Here is an 18,221-nt window from a genome sequence, read left to right as displayed (position 1 = left end):
ATAACACAGTTGATGATTCAACACCATAGTACCCTCCAAGCTCGTCATCAAGCTCGAGACCCTGGGTCTCGACCCCGCCCTGTGCAACTGGGTACTGGACTTCCTGACGGGCCGCCCCCAGGTGGTGAGGGTAGGCAACAACATCTCCTCCCCGCTGATCCTCAACACTGGGGCCCCACAAGGGTGCGTTCTGAGCCCTCTCCTGTACTCCCTGTTCACCCACGACTGCGTGGCCACGCACGCCTCCAACTCAATCATCAAGTTTGCGGACGACACAACAGTGGTAGGCTTGATTACCAACAACGACGAGACGGCCTACAGGGAGGAGGTGAGGGCCCTCGGAGTGTGGTGTCAGGAAAATAACCTCACACTCAACGTCAACAAAACTAAGGAGATGATTGTGGACTTCAGGAAACAGCAGAGGGAACACCCCCCTATCCACATCGATGGAACAGTAGTGGAGAGGGTAGCAAGTTTTAAGTTCCTCGGCATACACATCACAGACAAACTGAATTGGTCCACTCACACAGACAGCATTGTGAAGAAGGCGCAGCAGCGCCTCTTCAACCTCAGGAGGCTGAAGAAATTCGGCTTGTCACCAAAAGCACTCACAAACTTCTACAGATGCACAATCGAGAGCATCCTGGCGGGCTGTATCACCGCCTGGTACGGCAACTGCTCCGCCCTCAACCGTAAGGCTCTCCAGAGGGTAGTGAGGTCTGCACAACGCATCACCGGGGGCAAACTACCTGCCCTCCAGGACACCTACACCACCCGATGTCACAGGAAGGCCATAAAGATCATCAAGGACATCAACCACCAAGGCGAGTTCAATACAGGTGCATCAAAGCTGGGACCGAGAGACTGAAAAACAGCTTCTATCTCAAGGCCATCAGACTGTTAAACAGCCACCACTAACATTGAGTGGCTGCTGCCAACACACTGACACTGACTCAACTCCAGCCACTTTAATAATGGGAATTGATGGGAAATGATGTAAATATATCACTAGCCACTTTAAACAATGCTACCTTATATAATGTTACTTACCCTACATTATTCATCTCATATGCATACGTATATACTGTACTCTATATCATCGACTGTATCCTTATGTAATACATGTATCACTAGCCACTTTAACTATGCCACTTTGTTTACATACACATCTCATCTCATACTGTACTCGATACCATCTACTGTATCTTGACTATGCTGCTCTGTACCATCACTCATTCATATATCCTTATGTACATATTCTTTATCCCCTCACACTGTGTACAAGACAGTAGTTTTGGAATTGTTAGTTAGATTACTTGTTGGTTATTACTGCATTGTCGGAACTAGAAGCACAAGCATTTCGCTACACTCGCATTAACATCTGCTAACCATGTGTATGTGACAAATAAAATTTGATTTGATTTGATTTGATGTAGCCTATGTCGACTGATGTAAATAGTTGCAGAATGTGATGACACAGTTGATGTAGCCTATGTCGACTGATGTAAATAGTTGCAGAATGTGATGACACAGTTGATGTAGCCTATGTCGGCTGATGTAAATAGTTGCAGAATGTGATAACACAGTTGATGTAGCCTATGTCGACTGATGTAAATAGTTGCAGAATGTGATGACACAGTTGATGTAGCCTATGTCGACTGATGTAAATAGTTGCAGAATGTGATGACACAGTTGATGTAGCCTATGTCGGCTGATGTAAATAGTTGCAGAATGTGATAACACAGTTGATGTAGCCTATGTCGACTGATGTAAATAGTTGCAGAATGTGATAACACAGTTGATGTAGCCTATGTCGGCTGATGTAAATAGTTGCAGAATGTGATAACACAGTTGATGTAGCCTATGTCGGCTGATGTAACTAGTTGCAGAATGCGATGACACAGTTGATGTAGCCTATGTTGGCTGATGTAAATAGTTGCAGAATGTGACGACAGAACTGAAGCAAACCGTACAATCTGGCCAGGTTGATATCAATATTTTAATTTGGGGACATCGCACAGTGTGACGTGTTTTTAATGGCAAAATACTGAATCTAACGTACGGTAGGTCTGCAGGTCGGCCTTTAAACCTGTCTGCTGCTGCCATAGAAAGGGAATTAGAACACAGATACAGTATGGGATCTCTGTGGCCTCTCCTCTCATCCCACAGCAGGTATGTCTACGAGGCATGACCACAGGGCTTTGTCCTTCACAGAGGGGGCTAGAGATGGGCCTCTGCATGGTTGAGATCTGCCTCTCAATAAGGCCAGCTATCTGTCAGATACAGAAGTACAGACGCTCACAAAGAGAAGGAACAGAGAGTTAAACAGTAGTATCTGACAAAACAAACATTGCCTTTGTGTTCCCTTGCTGTGAGTGTGTTAAACCTATGTCCTATCCCCAATGATGTATGGGTGCAACTTCAAAACAATCTGAAAACGAGAGGAGAACACCAGCTGTAGAAAGAGGGAGTGATTTGAAGACAAAACAAACTCACGTGACATTTGGATTGAGGGGACATAAGAGAAAGGGATCAGAGAGGAGTCCAAGGCCAGGGCTCACAGAGAAACAGTGGACGGGCCGATGAGGAGCTCCCGCCCGGTGATAAGACAGAGGACTCCCAACAGAGTTCACACTCCAGCCCAGAGCAGAGTGTTTCCAAATGTTGGCTGATTCTAGAGTGCTGCCTCAGTCTGGTGGAACTCTCTAACTGTCATATAGTGTCATCCCAACAGCAGGCAGTACAGGAAGTAGAGCGGGAGGAGAGCAAGTACAACTAGTAGGGAGTAATACAAGTGAAAATCCTGTATCTCACCACAGTCCCACAGTAAAACATTATAAATATGGAGAGATCTGAAGGTCCAGTGGTAGAGATTGTTGTCAAAGTAATTCCCTCTTAAGGCTGTGTTGTGCAGGTTATGTTTTGCACATATTTACCTTGAATTAATGACCTGTATTGTTAGTACTTGTCCTTGTAACCCGAGGTGAACCCTTCCATTCCGCCCCCCTTGGACACTGAGCCAACACACACACACACACACTGGGATGAAGACTAATTAGGGAATGAGGGAAAACACCGGCATTGTCTCAGCATCCTCTGCTGCTCAACTGGAGGAGGTAGAGACTAGTACAAAGACAGTTACACTTGGCAAACATCTGATAAGCAGGAAGACAACACAGCTTGTCTGTAAATGTAAAGCAATAACACACACTCAGAATCTTACTCTAGACCCATGCCACTAGTGTTAGATTGTTATGCTGCTTGATTTTGTGTGCTGACCACCTCAGCCTTTTCCTTAGATGAACCGGCAACAGTTGAGCAGGTTGGAGAGGTGAGGAGGTTGGTAAAATACCCAGTTGGTACGACGAGCCTTCCCCAGACTGGCAGGGGGGCACCCTGATCCCAGTCAGCTGTGCCAGCCAAGCCTGGTCCAGGCCTGGGGACAGGGGATGGGAGACGGGGGCAGGAGGTGGGAGTGGGTTGCGGAAGGCCAAGCAGCAGCTGGAACAACTGTGATTGGTTAGCAGGCCTTACATCAAAGAGGATGTCTTTTGAATGGGTGTGGCCCTGGCACACTCCTTCAAGAGCCTGGAATTCTCTCCCTCCTTCCCTCATCAGCCCCCCATGTCCTCGTCCTCTCCATTCTCTCAGCCCCCCCCTGTCCTCGTCCTCTCCATTCGCTCAGCCCCCCCTGTCCTTGTCCTCTCCATTCGCTCAGCCTTCCCTGTCCTCGTCCTCTCCATTCTCTCAGCCCCCCCTGTCCTCGTCCTCTCCATTCTCTCAGCCCCCCCTGTCCTCGTCCTCTCTATTCGCTCAGCCTTCCCTGTCCTCTTCCTCTCCATTCTCTCAGCCCCCCTGTCCTCGTCCTCTCCATTCACTCAGCCCCCCCTGTCCTCGTCCTCTCCATTCTCTCAGCTCCCCTGTCCTCGTCCTCTCTATTCGCTCAGCCTTCCCTGTCCTCGTCCTCTCCATTCTCTCAGCCCCCCCTGTCCTCGTCCTCTCCATTCACTCAGCCCCCAATGTCCTTGTCCTCTCCATTCACTCAGCCCCCTTGTCCTCGTCCTCTCCATTCACTCAGCCCCCAATGTCCTCGTCCTCTCCATTCACTCAGCCCCCCTGTCCTCGTCCTCTCTATTCGCTCAGCCTTCCCTGTCCTCGTCCTCTCCATTCTCTCAGCCCCCCCTGTCCTCGTCCTCTCCATTCACTCAGCCCCCAATGTCCTCGTCCTCTCCATTCACTCAGCCCCCTTGTCCTCGTCCTCTCCATTCACTCAGCCCCCCTGTCCTCGTCCTCTCCATTCTCTCAGCCCCCCTGTCCTTGTCCTCTCCATTCTCTCAGCCACCACTCTCGGACCGACTCAGTGTTTTTCAGTTTTCTACCTAATCCATTTATGCTGCATTGGTATGCCACGTAGCCACTCAAAAACAACCCCCACCTCTCATTCAAACCATGGCAACTGCTTAGCCCAGCCAGAGAAACAAACAAGTCAACAATTCACCGCTGTCTATCTGTCCTCTTCCCATCTGAAAGAGAAGACAGAACCTGAGTGGCCTCAGTAAACACCCAGCTGTGTTAGAGCTGAAAACACCACTGTACTCTCTGCCTCTGAAACCCAATTAATCAGAAAGGATATATTTCATCCAGACTCTTTGCTATCTCCCTCAGTACCTTTAGCAGGGCTGCTATAAGAGGTCATGACCTGGCTCCTGTATGTCTATAGGAGAATCCACTGATTTCCTGATATGTGCTAAATGCTAAGCTGACAGGGGCTTGAGAGTTGCACCACTCAGACATTGAGGAGGAATGACAGACTCCACTGGGACTGGAGCTACCACGTGATCTTTTACAACCTTCTCTCCTGCTACTGTCTACAAATTATTTCAAAGTACAGTGTGTGTCTGTGACTGACATGTTCAAAGCAGAACTCACTGCATTGTGTGAGGCTGACGGTTGGTGGAGAGGTGGAGTTGAAGAGCGATCTGTTTGAGCCTGGGCTCCTTTGATTAGGGCCATCGAGGTAGATCCAAGCCTTCTTATCACCTGCAGCCTCTAATGACCCTGTGTGCAGGTGAGAGACGCTGTGATAAGGAGCCTGGCAGCCGGGGGCTAACAGCACATCTGCTATGGGACTCAGCTCCTCTCCTCCCCTCTGCACTGCACCTGTAGAAAAAGGTGGGAGATTGAGATTCTATTGGTGGTTTTGTGGGCTGCCTGCTCTGAAAGTAAATGTGTAATCTCATGAGTGTTTAAAGAGACCTGGCGGGCGCTCACTTGAAATGTAGGGAGGAGAAGGGGGGGCTTATCTGCAGGAGCAGGCAGGCTTGTTGGGGAAGGTTTCTTCGTGGAGTGAGGGAGGGAAGATGGGGGTGGGTGAGGCATCAGGGGAGAGAGAATGAAGGTGTGTGTGACCTGCTAAAGAAATGGCTGCGTGCTGTTGCCTATTTAGCACATAAATATACTAGATACACGTGTGTCTGTGTGCGCGCTTGTGATGGATGATGTGAGGAGAGGGAATGCGGGCAGGGAACAGAGAGAGATGGATGGATGTACAGCCGAGGAGTCACTCTCCCGCAGGCTAGAGCAACAGTCTAAAAGCAGCTGCCGGTCCGAAGAGCAGAAATGAGCTCATCCATAGAGATGAGACGGCTACTGTGTGTTCCTGTTAGTGCCTCGCAGGCTTGTACTTTTGTGGCCTTCTTTATCTGTAACCACACATTCCTGTGTGCACTACCTCTCTCTGTGCCTCACTCCCACACGGCCCCTGTAGCTTTACCTCATCTAGTTTCAGCCTGGGAGCCAGAGGAGCTCTTCTGTGCGCTGCCACACACCCCAGCCATGCACTATCACACTACCACTTATTTATTTCTTCACTCCCCTTCTATATCTCTCCTCCCACACTCTCCCTCCCATTCTCTGTCTCTGTAAGCGGATAAGTCCTTCTCCTAATGAAGAAAGCGCTCCTGTCTGATTGTGTTAATGTAGGCAGTCCTCTGCAGCCCTCTGGGGTTCGTGTCTCCGTAGCGCTGAGATTAAAAGACTGTGTCCCGCATTGTGTGCTTCTCTAAAAGGTCCTCTGATTCAGCCCACATCACTATACTGCCCAGCAGTGACAGGGATTGGGGGGAGAGGGGGGGGGGGGGTCACTGCATTGTGTGCTTCTCTAAAAGGTCCTCTGATTCAGCCCACATCACTGTACTGCCCAGCAGTGACAGGGATTGGGGGGGGGGGGGGGGTCACTGCATTGGGCAGCGTGTGACTCAGTAAGCATCTCTGCACAGTACTCCACTATGCACTCAGAATGTTGTGGGACTGTGTATAAACAGAGGCTCCAGATGTGAGTGTCCCTGCCCAGCTGCTCTGTGCTGTGCTCTGGGAAGGGAACACTGGGAGGGGTGGGAGGCTGTGGTTGGAGTCCCATTCTGGGGCAGCAGGTGGTTAGAGCGTTGAGCCAGTAACTGAAAGGTTGCTAGATCGAATCCCCGAGCTGACAAAAATCTGTCGTTCTGCCCCTGAACAAGGCTGTTAACCCACTGTTCCTAGGCCATCATTGTAAATAATAATTTGTTCTTAACTAACTTGCCTAGTTAAATAAAGGATAAAAAATAAATAAATACAACAATTCTGTCCCCCCCAGCCTGAGTTCATGCTGGGATGCAGCTTTGATGGCTCTGCCTCCACTCAATGGGGCCCGAGCTTTAGAAGCCCAAAAGTGTGTGGGGAGGAAGTAGGACTGAAGTGGTTGGGTTAGTCTTTATAGAATCAGAGTTCACTTTTCTAGTACATGGCATGTGGGCTCATTGGTCAGCAGCACTGAGGGATGTCTAGAGTACAGCCTCACTATGGACCCAGGTGAATCTATATGCAATCTATCTGTTGCTGCTCAATGGAAGTTGCTCTGGATAAGTTGAGTTTCACACATTGCCTCTGTAGATTGACGCAGTCTGAGTAAGGAGGTCAGTGAGTGTGTGAGTGTGTGTTTAAAAGCCTTGTTTCTTGCCTGCCAGGTCTCCCCTCCATTACCTACTGTGGACTCATTGTCTGCTCTGATACTGTAGATAAAGGGGAGAGAAAGTGAGTATGGGAGACAGAGGGAGAGGGAGGGAGTGCAGAGGGAATCACAGGGGAAACATTGCCCTGAGCAGTGGAGCGCTGATGGGAATAGACTTTTTGGGCTGGTCCTGTTAGTACCTCCCCACAAAGCCTACATCAGATAGTGGGGAGGGATGGGGAAAGCCTACATCAGATAGTGGGGAGGGATGGGGAAAGCCTACATCAGATAGTGGGGAGCGATGGGGAAAGCCTACATCAGATAGTGGGGAGGGATGGGTAAAGACTACATCAGATAGTGGGGAGGGATGGGGAAAAACTACATCAGATAGTGGGGAGGGATGGGGAAAGCCTACATCAGATAGTGGGGAGGGATGGAGAAAGCCTACATCAGATAGTGGGGAGGGATGTGTAAAGCCTACATCAGATAGTGGGGAGGGATGGGGAAAGACTACATCAGATTGTGGGGAGGGATGGGGAAAGCCTACATCAGATAGTGGGGAGGGATGGGGAAAGCCTACATCAGATAGTGGGGAGGGATGGAGAAAGCCTACATCAGATAGTGGGGAGGGATGGAGAAAGCCTACATCAGATAGTGGGGAGGGATGGAGAAAGCCTACATCAAATAGTGGGGAGGGATGGGGAAAGCCTACATCAGATAGTGGAGAGGGATGGAGAAAGCCTACATCAGATAGTGGGGAGGGATGGAGAAAGCCTACATCAGATAGTGGGGAGGGATGGGGAAAGCCTACATCAAATAGTGGTGAGGGATGGGGAAAGCCTACATCAGATAGTGGAGTGGGATGGGGAAAGCCTACATCAAATAGTGGGGAGGGATGGAGAAAGCCTACATCAGATAGTGGGGAGGGATGGAGAAAGCCTACATCAAATAGTGGGGAGGGATGGGGAAAGCCTACATCAGATAGTGGAGAGGGATGGAGAAAGCCTACATCAGATAGTGGGGATGGAGAAAGCCTACATCAGATAGTGGGGAGGGATCGAGAAAAGAGAAAGGGGTTAGCAAGGGACATGGGTCTTCCCCTTAGTGTAAAAAGCAGATCCCCAGAAGCCTCTCTCTCTGTGATCCAGTGGTTTCTCATCAAAGGGATGGGATATCACAGGAGCCAGGGGCGATCTTTGTTCTGGGCTGGGGGAGTCAAAAGGCCAGAGAGAGAGAGGGCAGATTAGAGGTCAGAGTGGAGGGACACAGGGTTCACACACGCACCACATCAGCTCAACACCAACTCCTGACTCCTGAGTGGTGTCATTAGTGTGAGGATGTGTGTAGCCATGTATGGGTGTTTATATGTGGTGTGTGAGGTTGGCCTTATTAGTGAGTAGTAAACCTAGTGGTCATGGCTTTAATAGGGGCTAGCTCTTTGATGTTTTCATGGTCCTCTCAGTAGGGTCAGGGATAGAAGGGACCAACCTTGAGTAAGGAGACAGGAAATACATAAAGCTTGAAATGATGGGGAACTCAGGCTGTTCTAGTGTCAATAGTGCATTCATGTAAAAAAGCAAAGCCTAACACTGCTTATTGCACAGTCCAAACAACATGGAAGCATTTCTATTCCCACTTGACACTCTCTCTACCATAGAAATTACAGATGAATAGATTGATAGTGAACGATTCTCCTGTTCTTATCCAACGGTGCTGTGACTAATACCCTGCCACTGCTAGGAGACCTCTCTCACTGCGTTTCCACGATGACACAGTCACTGACATTTTTTTCTATTTTTTTTTCAACATTTAAGCCATTTGAGACATACCTATGTGTGGTGTTGCCAGGAGATGCTGAAGAGAGATTTTACATGGGGGTTGTAGACAAAACACCCTGAGAGAGAGCGAAAGAAAGAGAAAGAGAGTTGCAGAGAGTGATGCTCCCAGCCAGTCACGGCCTGCCCAGTCACGGCCTGCCCAGTCACGGTCTGCCCAGTCACGGCCTGCCCAGTCACGGTCTGCCCAGTCACGGCCTGCCCAGTCACAGCCTGCCCAGTCACAGCCTGCCCAGTCACAGCCTGCCCAGTCACAGCCTGCCCAGTCACGTCAGCTATTTGGGGGCATGTGTCCCTGGCCCGTGGGGCTGTTGAGGGGGTCTTTGCGGATTAGTTGTTGGGCGCTCCCTGTCTCCAGTAGCTCTGTACTCCGTCCTGCCAGGCCCACCTGGCTGACCCCCTGTGCCACATGGCACACAGGGGCCAGGGGCCAGGGGCCAGCAGGAGAGCTCCGACAGAAGTGTGGAGTTAATTAGTGCCTGATTAATCCTGCAGCCCGGACCAAGCAACCAGGGATATGGGGCTGTAAATCTACACACCCCACCCTGCGTCAGTGTCTCAGCCCCCCACACCCCCACGGGCTCCACTACAGTCAAGCATTACTGCACTACTCCCATTTATTGCTGCGGCTGGGACGGATATTAGTTCTGATCTGGGTCACACACCAGCTGCTTGGAAAGTTTTAGGTTAAACAACCCTAGTTCTGAGGGAGGATTATGACCTTATTTAAGAGCATTCTCGGAATTGAAACCCTTCGTCACTACTCTATCCAGGTGAAGTAGTCAGTTTGAATATCCCCACATATATTTATAAATATGCAGTTTACCACATACTTATAGGATAAAATTACTACCTATCGGACAAATTTGAATGGGTCTTCTTCCTATATCCTGTAGTCTGTAATCTGTGTGTTTGAACTGTCCTATATCCTGTAGTCTGTGATCTGTGTGTTTGACCTGTCCTATAACCTGTAGTCTGTGGTCTGTGTGTTTGACCTATCCTGTAGTCTGTGGTCTGTGTGTTTGACCTGTCCTATATCTTGTAGTCTGTGATCTGTGTGTTCGACCTGTACTGCGTCCAAGCCACACTGCCTACATCTCTCCCTCCCTCTCCCTCTTCACCATCTTGATCTGAGTGGGCGGTGGTGTAGATGAGGTCACTCTTCTCTGACAGCCACGCCACTCTACCACTGAGGAGGACCCAGGAGCTGGGTTGCTATGACACAGCTGCAGCCTGCCATGTCCTGTGCTGTGCTGGGCCCGGCACTGGTATCACAGCTGATCAAGCCTGTAACCTGTGCAGCTGTGAGGCAGTGGTTACACGCCCCAGTCTCTCATGTCTAGGGAAAGATGAGGAAAAATAACATGGAAGAGAGATGCTTGGTGGGGAGGTCATCATCTGCTGTTTGAAGCTGGTGTACAAAATCATCTGCCCCCTGTCCTCCGTCCCCCCTACACATCTCTCGAATGGTCACAGATGGCCCCTCATCAGGCTGAGATGTGGGGGGGGGGGGTATGTGGAGGAATTCTCCTGCACGGTCGGCCTCCTAATCCTCATGAAGAAAAAAATATGTGTGAAGTTACTTCAACTCCCCTCAGCGTTTGGACTTTGACCCTAGGATAAAACACTCAGGGCTTTGTTATTCATGGCCTAGTCAGGACCATAGAATAGATTTAGGAATTAGAATACTAGAATGAGCCGTCTTATGATGGGATTAAGGTCAGCCATTTTGGTCAGGGGGTTGGTCAACTATGGTTTGCCAGTGCTGTGATAAGATATTATGTAAAAAGAATATGAATTTGAAGAATTTATCTGCACTGTGTTTGTTAGCTAGCTAGCCAGCTGTGTTTGTTAGCTAACTAGCCAGCTGTGTTTGTTAGCTAGCCAGCCACTTTTAGAGGAATGATTCCATAAATATGTTCAAATGAACTGCTAATATGCCAGTAGTCAGTCCTCAGCCAAATGTTTTCCACACACATAGCTACGTGTAGCCTACTTAGACACCGGGTCCCCACATTTTCCAATCTCCCACACCATATAGCCTGAAGCCATAGGGCTCTTTTCACAGGTTCTATTTCTCTATGTGGGAGCATTGTGAACAGTAGGTCAGGATTTTAAACTGGTTACATGTATATTGAACAACCCAGCAGCTTTTCAGCATGTTTTGTTATATCTGTATAGCAAAAAATCAACAACGAAGTTGGCTCTTTTACAATGGGGGTCAATGGGAAAGAATGCTTGTTTTCCTCAATTTGTGTGTGTGGTCGAGGGGAATTCCTTCTTATGACATGAATCCCGACCCGGGGTGTAGCACTCACAGCTTTCCAAGAAAACAACAATTTTGACATTTATGGTCCGTTTGCATATATTTTATCAGCTATTTATACAGAAAATTGGTATAAAACCCATATAAACTGTATTTATAATTACACAACAATGTTTTAGGTTGACAATTGTATTACACCATTTCTGTTATACAACGAGTGAGTCTAATCCTGGATGCTGATTGGTTAAAACCTAATTCCAGCCGGTGTCTAATCCACAAATTACCCCCAGCTAAATCTATGACGTTAAAATGCCTATTTACTCTGTTCCATCTGACTGCACAATCCACTGTCTCATCAGCCCAGCCAGGCAATTTATGTACTAGATCTCCACTATAAAAAGCATCTAGACATTATCTAACATTTCTTTTAGACTAACATTTAGTTTTCAACAGCAGATATTTGTATAAACCTTGCTGTCTGTCTCTCTGACATTTGCAACATTGTTTCAATATTGAAAATCAATCTCCAGCTGTCCTACGGTAATGAACGTGTTGGGAGTCGGGACGGGACAGACTGGCTGGCAGCTTTTCTCAGCCAGTCGAAATCATGAATCAGCAAAGTTTTTATGGATATACTGTATATGAAGAAATATCAATAGAAGAACAGGAAATGAAGCTAGGTTGCTGTCATACCAACTTTAGTTTGAAGTGATTGTGTTAGCTGTGTAGTTGGCTATCTCTTCTGAACAGTGTCCTGGCGAGAGAGCAAATGTTCTATGCCAGGCGAAATCGCACATCATCAGCTCATTGTTATGGATGCATCCCCCCAAAATCACTAGAAAACAGCTTAAACAAATGCAAATGCAGTTACGTTGCTGTTATTCTGGCTGCACTACACTAACAAGAAAGGAATAAGAACATTGCCAGCCATCATGGCAACCGAACCGATAGAAAGAGCGACCAGCCTGCTTGGGTAGCAACCCTAGATTTGTCTCGGGACTATATCTCGTGGAAGGATGAAATAGTATAAATAAATTCATTAAAATAACGTTTTTTATGAAAACATGTCAATCTTTATTTGTGTATATGTTGGTATCCCGTTGTATAAAAGTGATAATGCCCTCGAAGCCGGTGTCAACATCGTCTCGGGCATAACAACACCTGTGCCAATATATCCTCCAAACACCAGCTTCTCTGGCATTATCACTTAAATATATCACATACCTTTTATTTTCCTGCATATGTAAAACCAGGATTATGCCTCTCAATGCCATTCATTCCAAATAGACTGGTTTGGATTTCTCCCTGCCAATATGACTGCCGTTTTCACCCCGTTCTTGAACTTTGAGTGTTTACGACAGCCCTCTAGTAATTGAATAGGATCTCTATGATCTCTACTAACGCTGCAACACTCACACTAGGAGGTGAGGGCCCTCGGAGTGTGGTGTCAGGAAAATAACCTTACACTCAACGTCAATAAAACAAAGGAGATGATCGTGGACTTCAGGAAACAGCAGAGGGAGAACCCCTCTATCCACATGGAAGGAACAGTAGTGGAGAAGGTGGGAAGTTTTATGTTCCTCGGCGTACACATCACGGACAAACTGAAATGGTCCACCCACACAGACAGTGTGGTGAAGAAGCGCCTCTTCAACCTCAGGAGGCTGAAGAAATCCGGCTTGTCACCAAAAGTACTCACAAACTTTTAGAGATGCACAATCGAGAGCATCCTGTCGGGCTGTATCACCACCTGGTACGGCAGCTGCTCCGCCCACAACCGTAAGGCTCTCCAGAGGGTAGTGAGGTCTGCACAACGCATCACCATGGGCAAACTACCTGCCCTCCAGGACACCTACACCACCCGATGTCACAGGAAGGTCATAAAGATCATCAAGGACAACAACCACCTGAGCCACTGCCTGTTCACCCCGCTATCATCCAGAAGGCGAGGTCAGTACAGGTGCATCAAACTGGGGACCGAGAGACTGAAAAACAGCTTCTATCTCAAGGCCATCAGACTGTTAAACAGCCACCACTAACATTGAGTGGCTGCTGCCAACATACTGACTCAACTCCAGCCACTTTAATAATGAAAAATTGATGTAATAAATGTTTCACCAGCCACTTTAAACAATGCCACTTTATATACTGTTTACATACCCTACATTATTCATCTCATATGTATATATTGTACTCTATACCATCTACTGCATCTTGCCTATGCCGTTCTGTACCATCACTCATTCATATATCTTTATGTACATATTCTTCATCCCTTTACACTCGTGTGTATACATGGGTTATTAGTCTTCGTAGTCTAGCCTTGGTTCACTTGAAAGACCACGTCACAAGAGTCAGGAGAAGTTTTTCTTTGTCTTGCCTGTTGCAGGTGGACTGGCAAACCCTTGTGTTCCGAAACGATCTGGAGAGACAGACAGGGTTGGCTGTGGAGAGTGGTGGCCTGCACCATGGTGTCAGCTGGGTTAGGAGTCAGTGGACTGTGGCTGGTGGGGGACATGGGCAACAGAGGGGCAGTGGGGTGGTGGTGATGGGGGCTCTGCAATCTGTTCCTTTCCTCAGGGTGACCCCTGTTCCAACATACAGAGCCTCCATGAGAGTACCTTGTGACCAGCTGCCAGCCCAGTAAAGCAGCGAGGGCTCAGGGCAGAGCAGCACTGCTCCACATTGTTCTAAACCCTCAATGGCTCCAATGTAGCTCCTCGTCTTTCAGTTATTTTATTTATTTAACCAGGAAGGGCTCATTGAGATTCAAATCTCTTTTTCAAGAGCGCCCTGGCCAAGATAGGCAGCACCAAGTTATTACAAAAAATTACAGACAGACAACATGAAAAACTACAAGTAATTCAGTGACATCATCATTATGACCTGATAGAATGTTGTGACAGCTTTCGGCTGGGCGTGCCCCCCCCCCCCCCCCCCCACTCCCCTGCTTCTCTCCCATTGAAAGAAGCCTTTCAACACTATTGATGAGGACTTGGCTAAGAGCCAGAGCCTATATGTACCCATCCTCTCCCCTCTCCAGCGTCTTCCTCCTTGATAATTCACACTATTGACCACCATTACTTATGCTGATGAAGCTCAGGGCCTCAGAGGGATCCTCCAATACCATTAGAAGACTTTAAGGGCCAGCTGAGGAGGGCATTGATAGGGCTGGCTCATTACCATGTGTTGAATTACCAAAACTCTGAGAATGTTTCCTTCTAATCTCATTAAAAGCTCACGGAGGATCTTTGTCAATAAGAGCGAGGCTGCGTGAAAGACATCTGACTCTCACTTACTTCTGTCAATAAGTAGCCTGACGCTCCCAGGAACCTGCTGGTGTGTAATGTGTGATCATGTTTCCGTGGGCTGTTTACGTTCATGTCAACAGGACAAAACATGACAGATAAAACGCAATATATATGAATAAAGTCAGAATGACATGTTGCCAGTTGTGCTTGGGTATCCCATCTCATCACCCTTATACCACAAAGGAATGGGTTTGTTGTTACTATGTGGTAGTAAAGGTCTTTAGGTCAAGAGGAGCAAACAATAAATGTTATGATCTCCAGTATATCTGAGTATTGAGAAAAGCGAGTGTTTTGTGTGAGAGAAGGCTGCCAAGGTGGCTGGGAGATATCATCCTGGAATGTGTTAGATGAAACACCTGCTGTGTGCTTTAAACGTGTGTGAAACTGGCTGGCTCCATGGAGAACAGGCTGTCTGGAGAGACTAGGAAAGACAAGGATGGGAGGGGAGAGACATGGAAAAGGGGGAGGGAGGGAGGGAGGGAGTTTTGTGTAGGGAGACATTCTAATATTACTTTGGTTCAGTTGATTCAATTTGTTCTGGGGTTTTCCCTTACTCCTATTTCAGCTTATAGGCTGTCAGGTAAGAACATCTACTTTCTTTAGACACTGGTTCTGAATGAATGGAAGTTATATAGAGCCATATAGAGGCGGAGGAAGGATACAGACAGGACGTGAGGACAGGGAGGAGACATATTAACAGAGGCAGATTGTCAGATTTATTTCATGTGCAATGGCTTAATTATCTGTTTAGCTGGGCTGTCACCTTTCAAGTGGCAGGCAGCCTGACTGGGAGAGCAAATATTATTAGAGGATCCAGGAGAGTTGTGGCGTTTCATTAGCAAAGAATGTGATTGGTTTCTTGAATGCCAGTCAAGCAGACTACTGAGGTACCCTTCACAAAGGAGAGGCAGAGAAGGGGAGTAGAATGAACAATTAGTCAAGTCTGGTGTTTGTGGGAGCTCGAGTACTCATGCATATTTGTGTATGCAAGCTTGTCGGTGTGTATTTGTTTCTCTGTCTATCTAAATGGACAATGGATTTATTGTATTGAATGTGAACTCACATATTGATCACAAGTAGATATTTATTGCTGCATTTTATAAACTTTGATTGGTGCACACTCAATATCTGAAGAGCATCTATCTCACTCCCACCTGCCTGGTTGCCATAGCCACTAGTGAGGACTGGATATGATGAGATTCTATTAAGTGCTATCGTGCGGTTCACTAGGCACCACCATCTTGTACCAGGAGGTGTGTTCAGTATAGTTAGTATCAGGGCTGCAGCTTTGTATTGTATTATTTCTCTAAGGTTGTGTGTGTGTGTGTGTGTGTGTGTGTGTGTGTGTGTGTGTGTGTGTGTGTGTGTGTGTGTGTGTGTGTGTGTGTGTGTGTGTGTGTGTGTGTGTGTGTGTGTGTGTGTGTGTGTGTGTGTGTGTGTGTGTGATTGGACTGCTACATTCCTCTCCCATCAGAAGGCAGCAGTGTATCTCTGTAGCTGGGAGTAGATCATCAGAGATCTCCCCCAGTGTCCTGATTGGGAGAGAGATAGCAGCATTCCTTCTCTGTGTGATTCCACAGACCTCGTCTGCAGGGGATCGATAGCAGGGCCAGATTAAAGGAAGTTAGAGGAGAGACATCCACACACACACAGGCGAACACACAGCCAGAGGAACTCAGATATAGACTGCCAAGGAGCACTGATGCAGGGAAATATCATATGATTATATAACATGATATGGTCCTGATAGGGAATGCTAATGCTTTGATTCTTAATATCCTGTGAGAATGTGTACTAGTTTGGATGGAGGGTATGCTCCAGTTAGTGTGTCTGTATTGATGGAAAGACAGTGTGCTGTTGTCTATATAGCGGTCTGTCTGTCTGTTTTCATTTCCCAGGCCCAGACAGTTGACATAACCCTGAGACTATAATACTGTGGGTAAACAGGCAGACAATAGGACAGCCCTTGTTCCCATACTGATCCCCCAGGACCCCCATTCTGTTTTTACTGCCTCTGTGGTTAATCCAGACTGTCACAGGCTGTGTTGACTCCTCACTGTGGGTCAGGGGGATTTCATTATGATTGAGTCTTGAGTAGATATAATGTGCGTACTACAGTAATCGTCTACGTGATGGAGTCATTTGGACCGAGGAAAAGCACATTAGGCTTAAAGATGCATCAATTTGACAAAATACTGTAACAGACCATTTCACTAACATCTCTCTCTCTCTCTCCATCTCTCTCTCTCTCTCTCTCTCTCCTCTCTCCTCTCTCTCTCCCCCATCTCTCCATCTCTCTCTATCTCTCCCTCCCTCTCTCTCTCTCTCTCTCTCTCTCTCTCTCTCTCTCTCTCTCTCTCCATCTCTCCATCTCTCAGGTGGTGGTGCCAACACGGGTGGGTCAGGTATATGTGTATGACACAGGGAAGTCAGAGCAGGATGAGTATGACGTCCCCCCCAGACACTTGCCTCCATCCCAGCAGTCCCAGGACATCTATGACGTTCCCCCGACCCACGGCCAATACAACCAGCAGGTGAGGAGTCAGCTAGAAACAGATAATCTCTCTCCTGAGCCCTAGGACCATGTCTGATGACTCCTGGCTGTCTCTGTCCCCAGTCCACCTGGTCGTGCTGCTGATCCAGTTTATGTTGTTTTGCCTGTGACTATGGAACCCTGACCTGTTCACCAGATGTGCTACCTTGTCCCGGACTTGCTGTTTTCGTCTCTCTCTCAATTCAAAGGGTTTTATTGACATGGGGAAAATATGTTTACCTCACCTGTGTTTATGTTAAAACACTGCACTTCCCTGCCTTTCTAGTAAAGTATTCAGTAACATATACAGTAACACACCCAGAACAAATTTCTCATCTTCCATATCATCAGCAATACCGGTGTCCCGTGTATGAGAGGGGCTGTGGTATTCATGTCCTCTCACTGTCCTGCCTCGCCACTTATTGTCTCCTATGTCAATGAAGTGATTTCATCCTCATCACAAGATTGATGGCTATTATTCCTCTCTACTGCCTTAGACACACTTCCTGACTCAATTGGTCATCTGTCTGTGAAGTCTCACTTCTCATTAATAATTGATGGAGAGACCTCTCTCGGTCTCTCCCTCTCCTCTCTCTCTGTCTCTCCTCCCTCTCTCTGTCTCTCCTCCCTCTATCAGTCTCTCCCTCTAATCTCTCTCTCCCTCTCCTCCCTCTCTCTGTCTATCCTCCCTCTCTCGGTCTCTCCCTCTCCTCTCTCTCTGTCTTTCCTCCCTCTCTCGGTCTCTCCCTCTCCCTCTCCTCTCTCTCTGTCTCTCCTCCCTCTCTATGTCTCTCCTCCCTCTCTCGGTCTCTCCCTCTCCTCTCTCTCTGTCTCCTCCCTCTCTCTGTCTCTCCCTCTCCTCTCTCTGTCTCTCCTCCCTCTCTTTGTCTATCCTCCCTCTCTCGGTCTCTCCCTCTCCTCTCTCACTGTCTCTCCTCCCTCTCTCTCTCTCTCCCTCTCCTCTCTCCTCTCTCTCTGTCTCTCCTCCCTCTGTCTCTCCTCCCTCTCTCGGTCTCTCCCTCTCCTCTCTCTGTCTCCTCCCTCTCTCTGTCTCTCCTCCCTCTCTCGGTCTCTCCCTCTCCTCTCTCTCTGTCTCCTCCCTCTCTCTGTCTCTCCTCCCTCTCTCGGGCTCTCCCTCTCCTCTCTCTCTGTGTCTCCTCCCTCGCTCTGTCTCTCCTCCCTCTCTCGGGCTCTCCCTCTCCTCTCTCTCTGTGTCTCCTCTCTCTCTGTGTCTCCTCCCTCTCTCTCTCTCTCTCCTCCCTCTCTCTGTCTCTCTCTCTCCTCCCTC

At 48.0% G+C, this 18,221-nt stretch overlaps 1 protein-coding gene across 6 annotated transcripts in view; it reads left to right on the top strand.

Annotated features, from left to right (window-relative positions):
• LOC139396469 (breast cancer anti-estrogen resistance protein 1-like) overlaps window positions 1-18,221 on the top strand; it is a 115,317-nt gene that overhangs the window by 80,602 nt on the left and 16,494 nt on the right. For all 6 annotated transcript variants that reach the window (XM_071143523.1, XM_071143549.1, XM_071143688.1 and 3 more), the window contains one exon: window positions 16,779-16,934. In XM_071143523.1, the coding sequence (XP_070999624.1) occupies window positions 16,779-16,934 (156 nt within the window). The remainder of the gene's footprint in view (window positions 1-16,778; window positions 16,935-18,221) is intronic.

Source organism: Oncorhynchus clarkii, chromosome 1 (assembly GCF_045791955.1).
Source record: "Oncorhynchus clarkii lewisi isolate Uvic-CL-2024 chromosome 1, UVic_Ocla_1.0, whole genome shotgun sequence".
Lineage (NCBI taxonomy): Eukaryota > Metazoa > Chordata > Actinopteri > Salmoniformes > Salmonidae > Oncorhynchus > Oncorhynchus clarkii.
The sequence above is the reverse complement of the archived record's forward strand: the minus strand, read 5'-3'. Positions and strand labels throughout refer to the sequence as shown.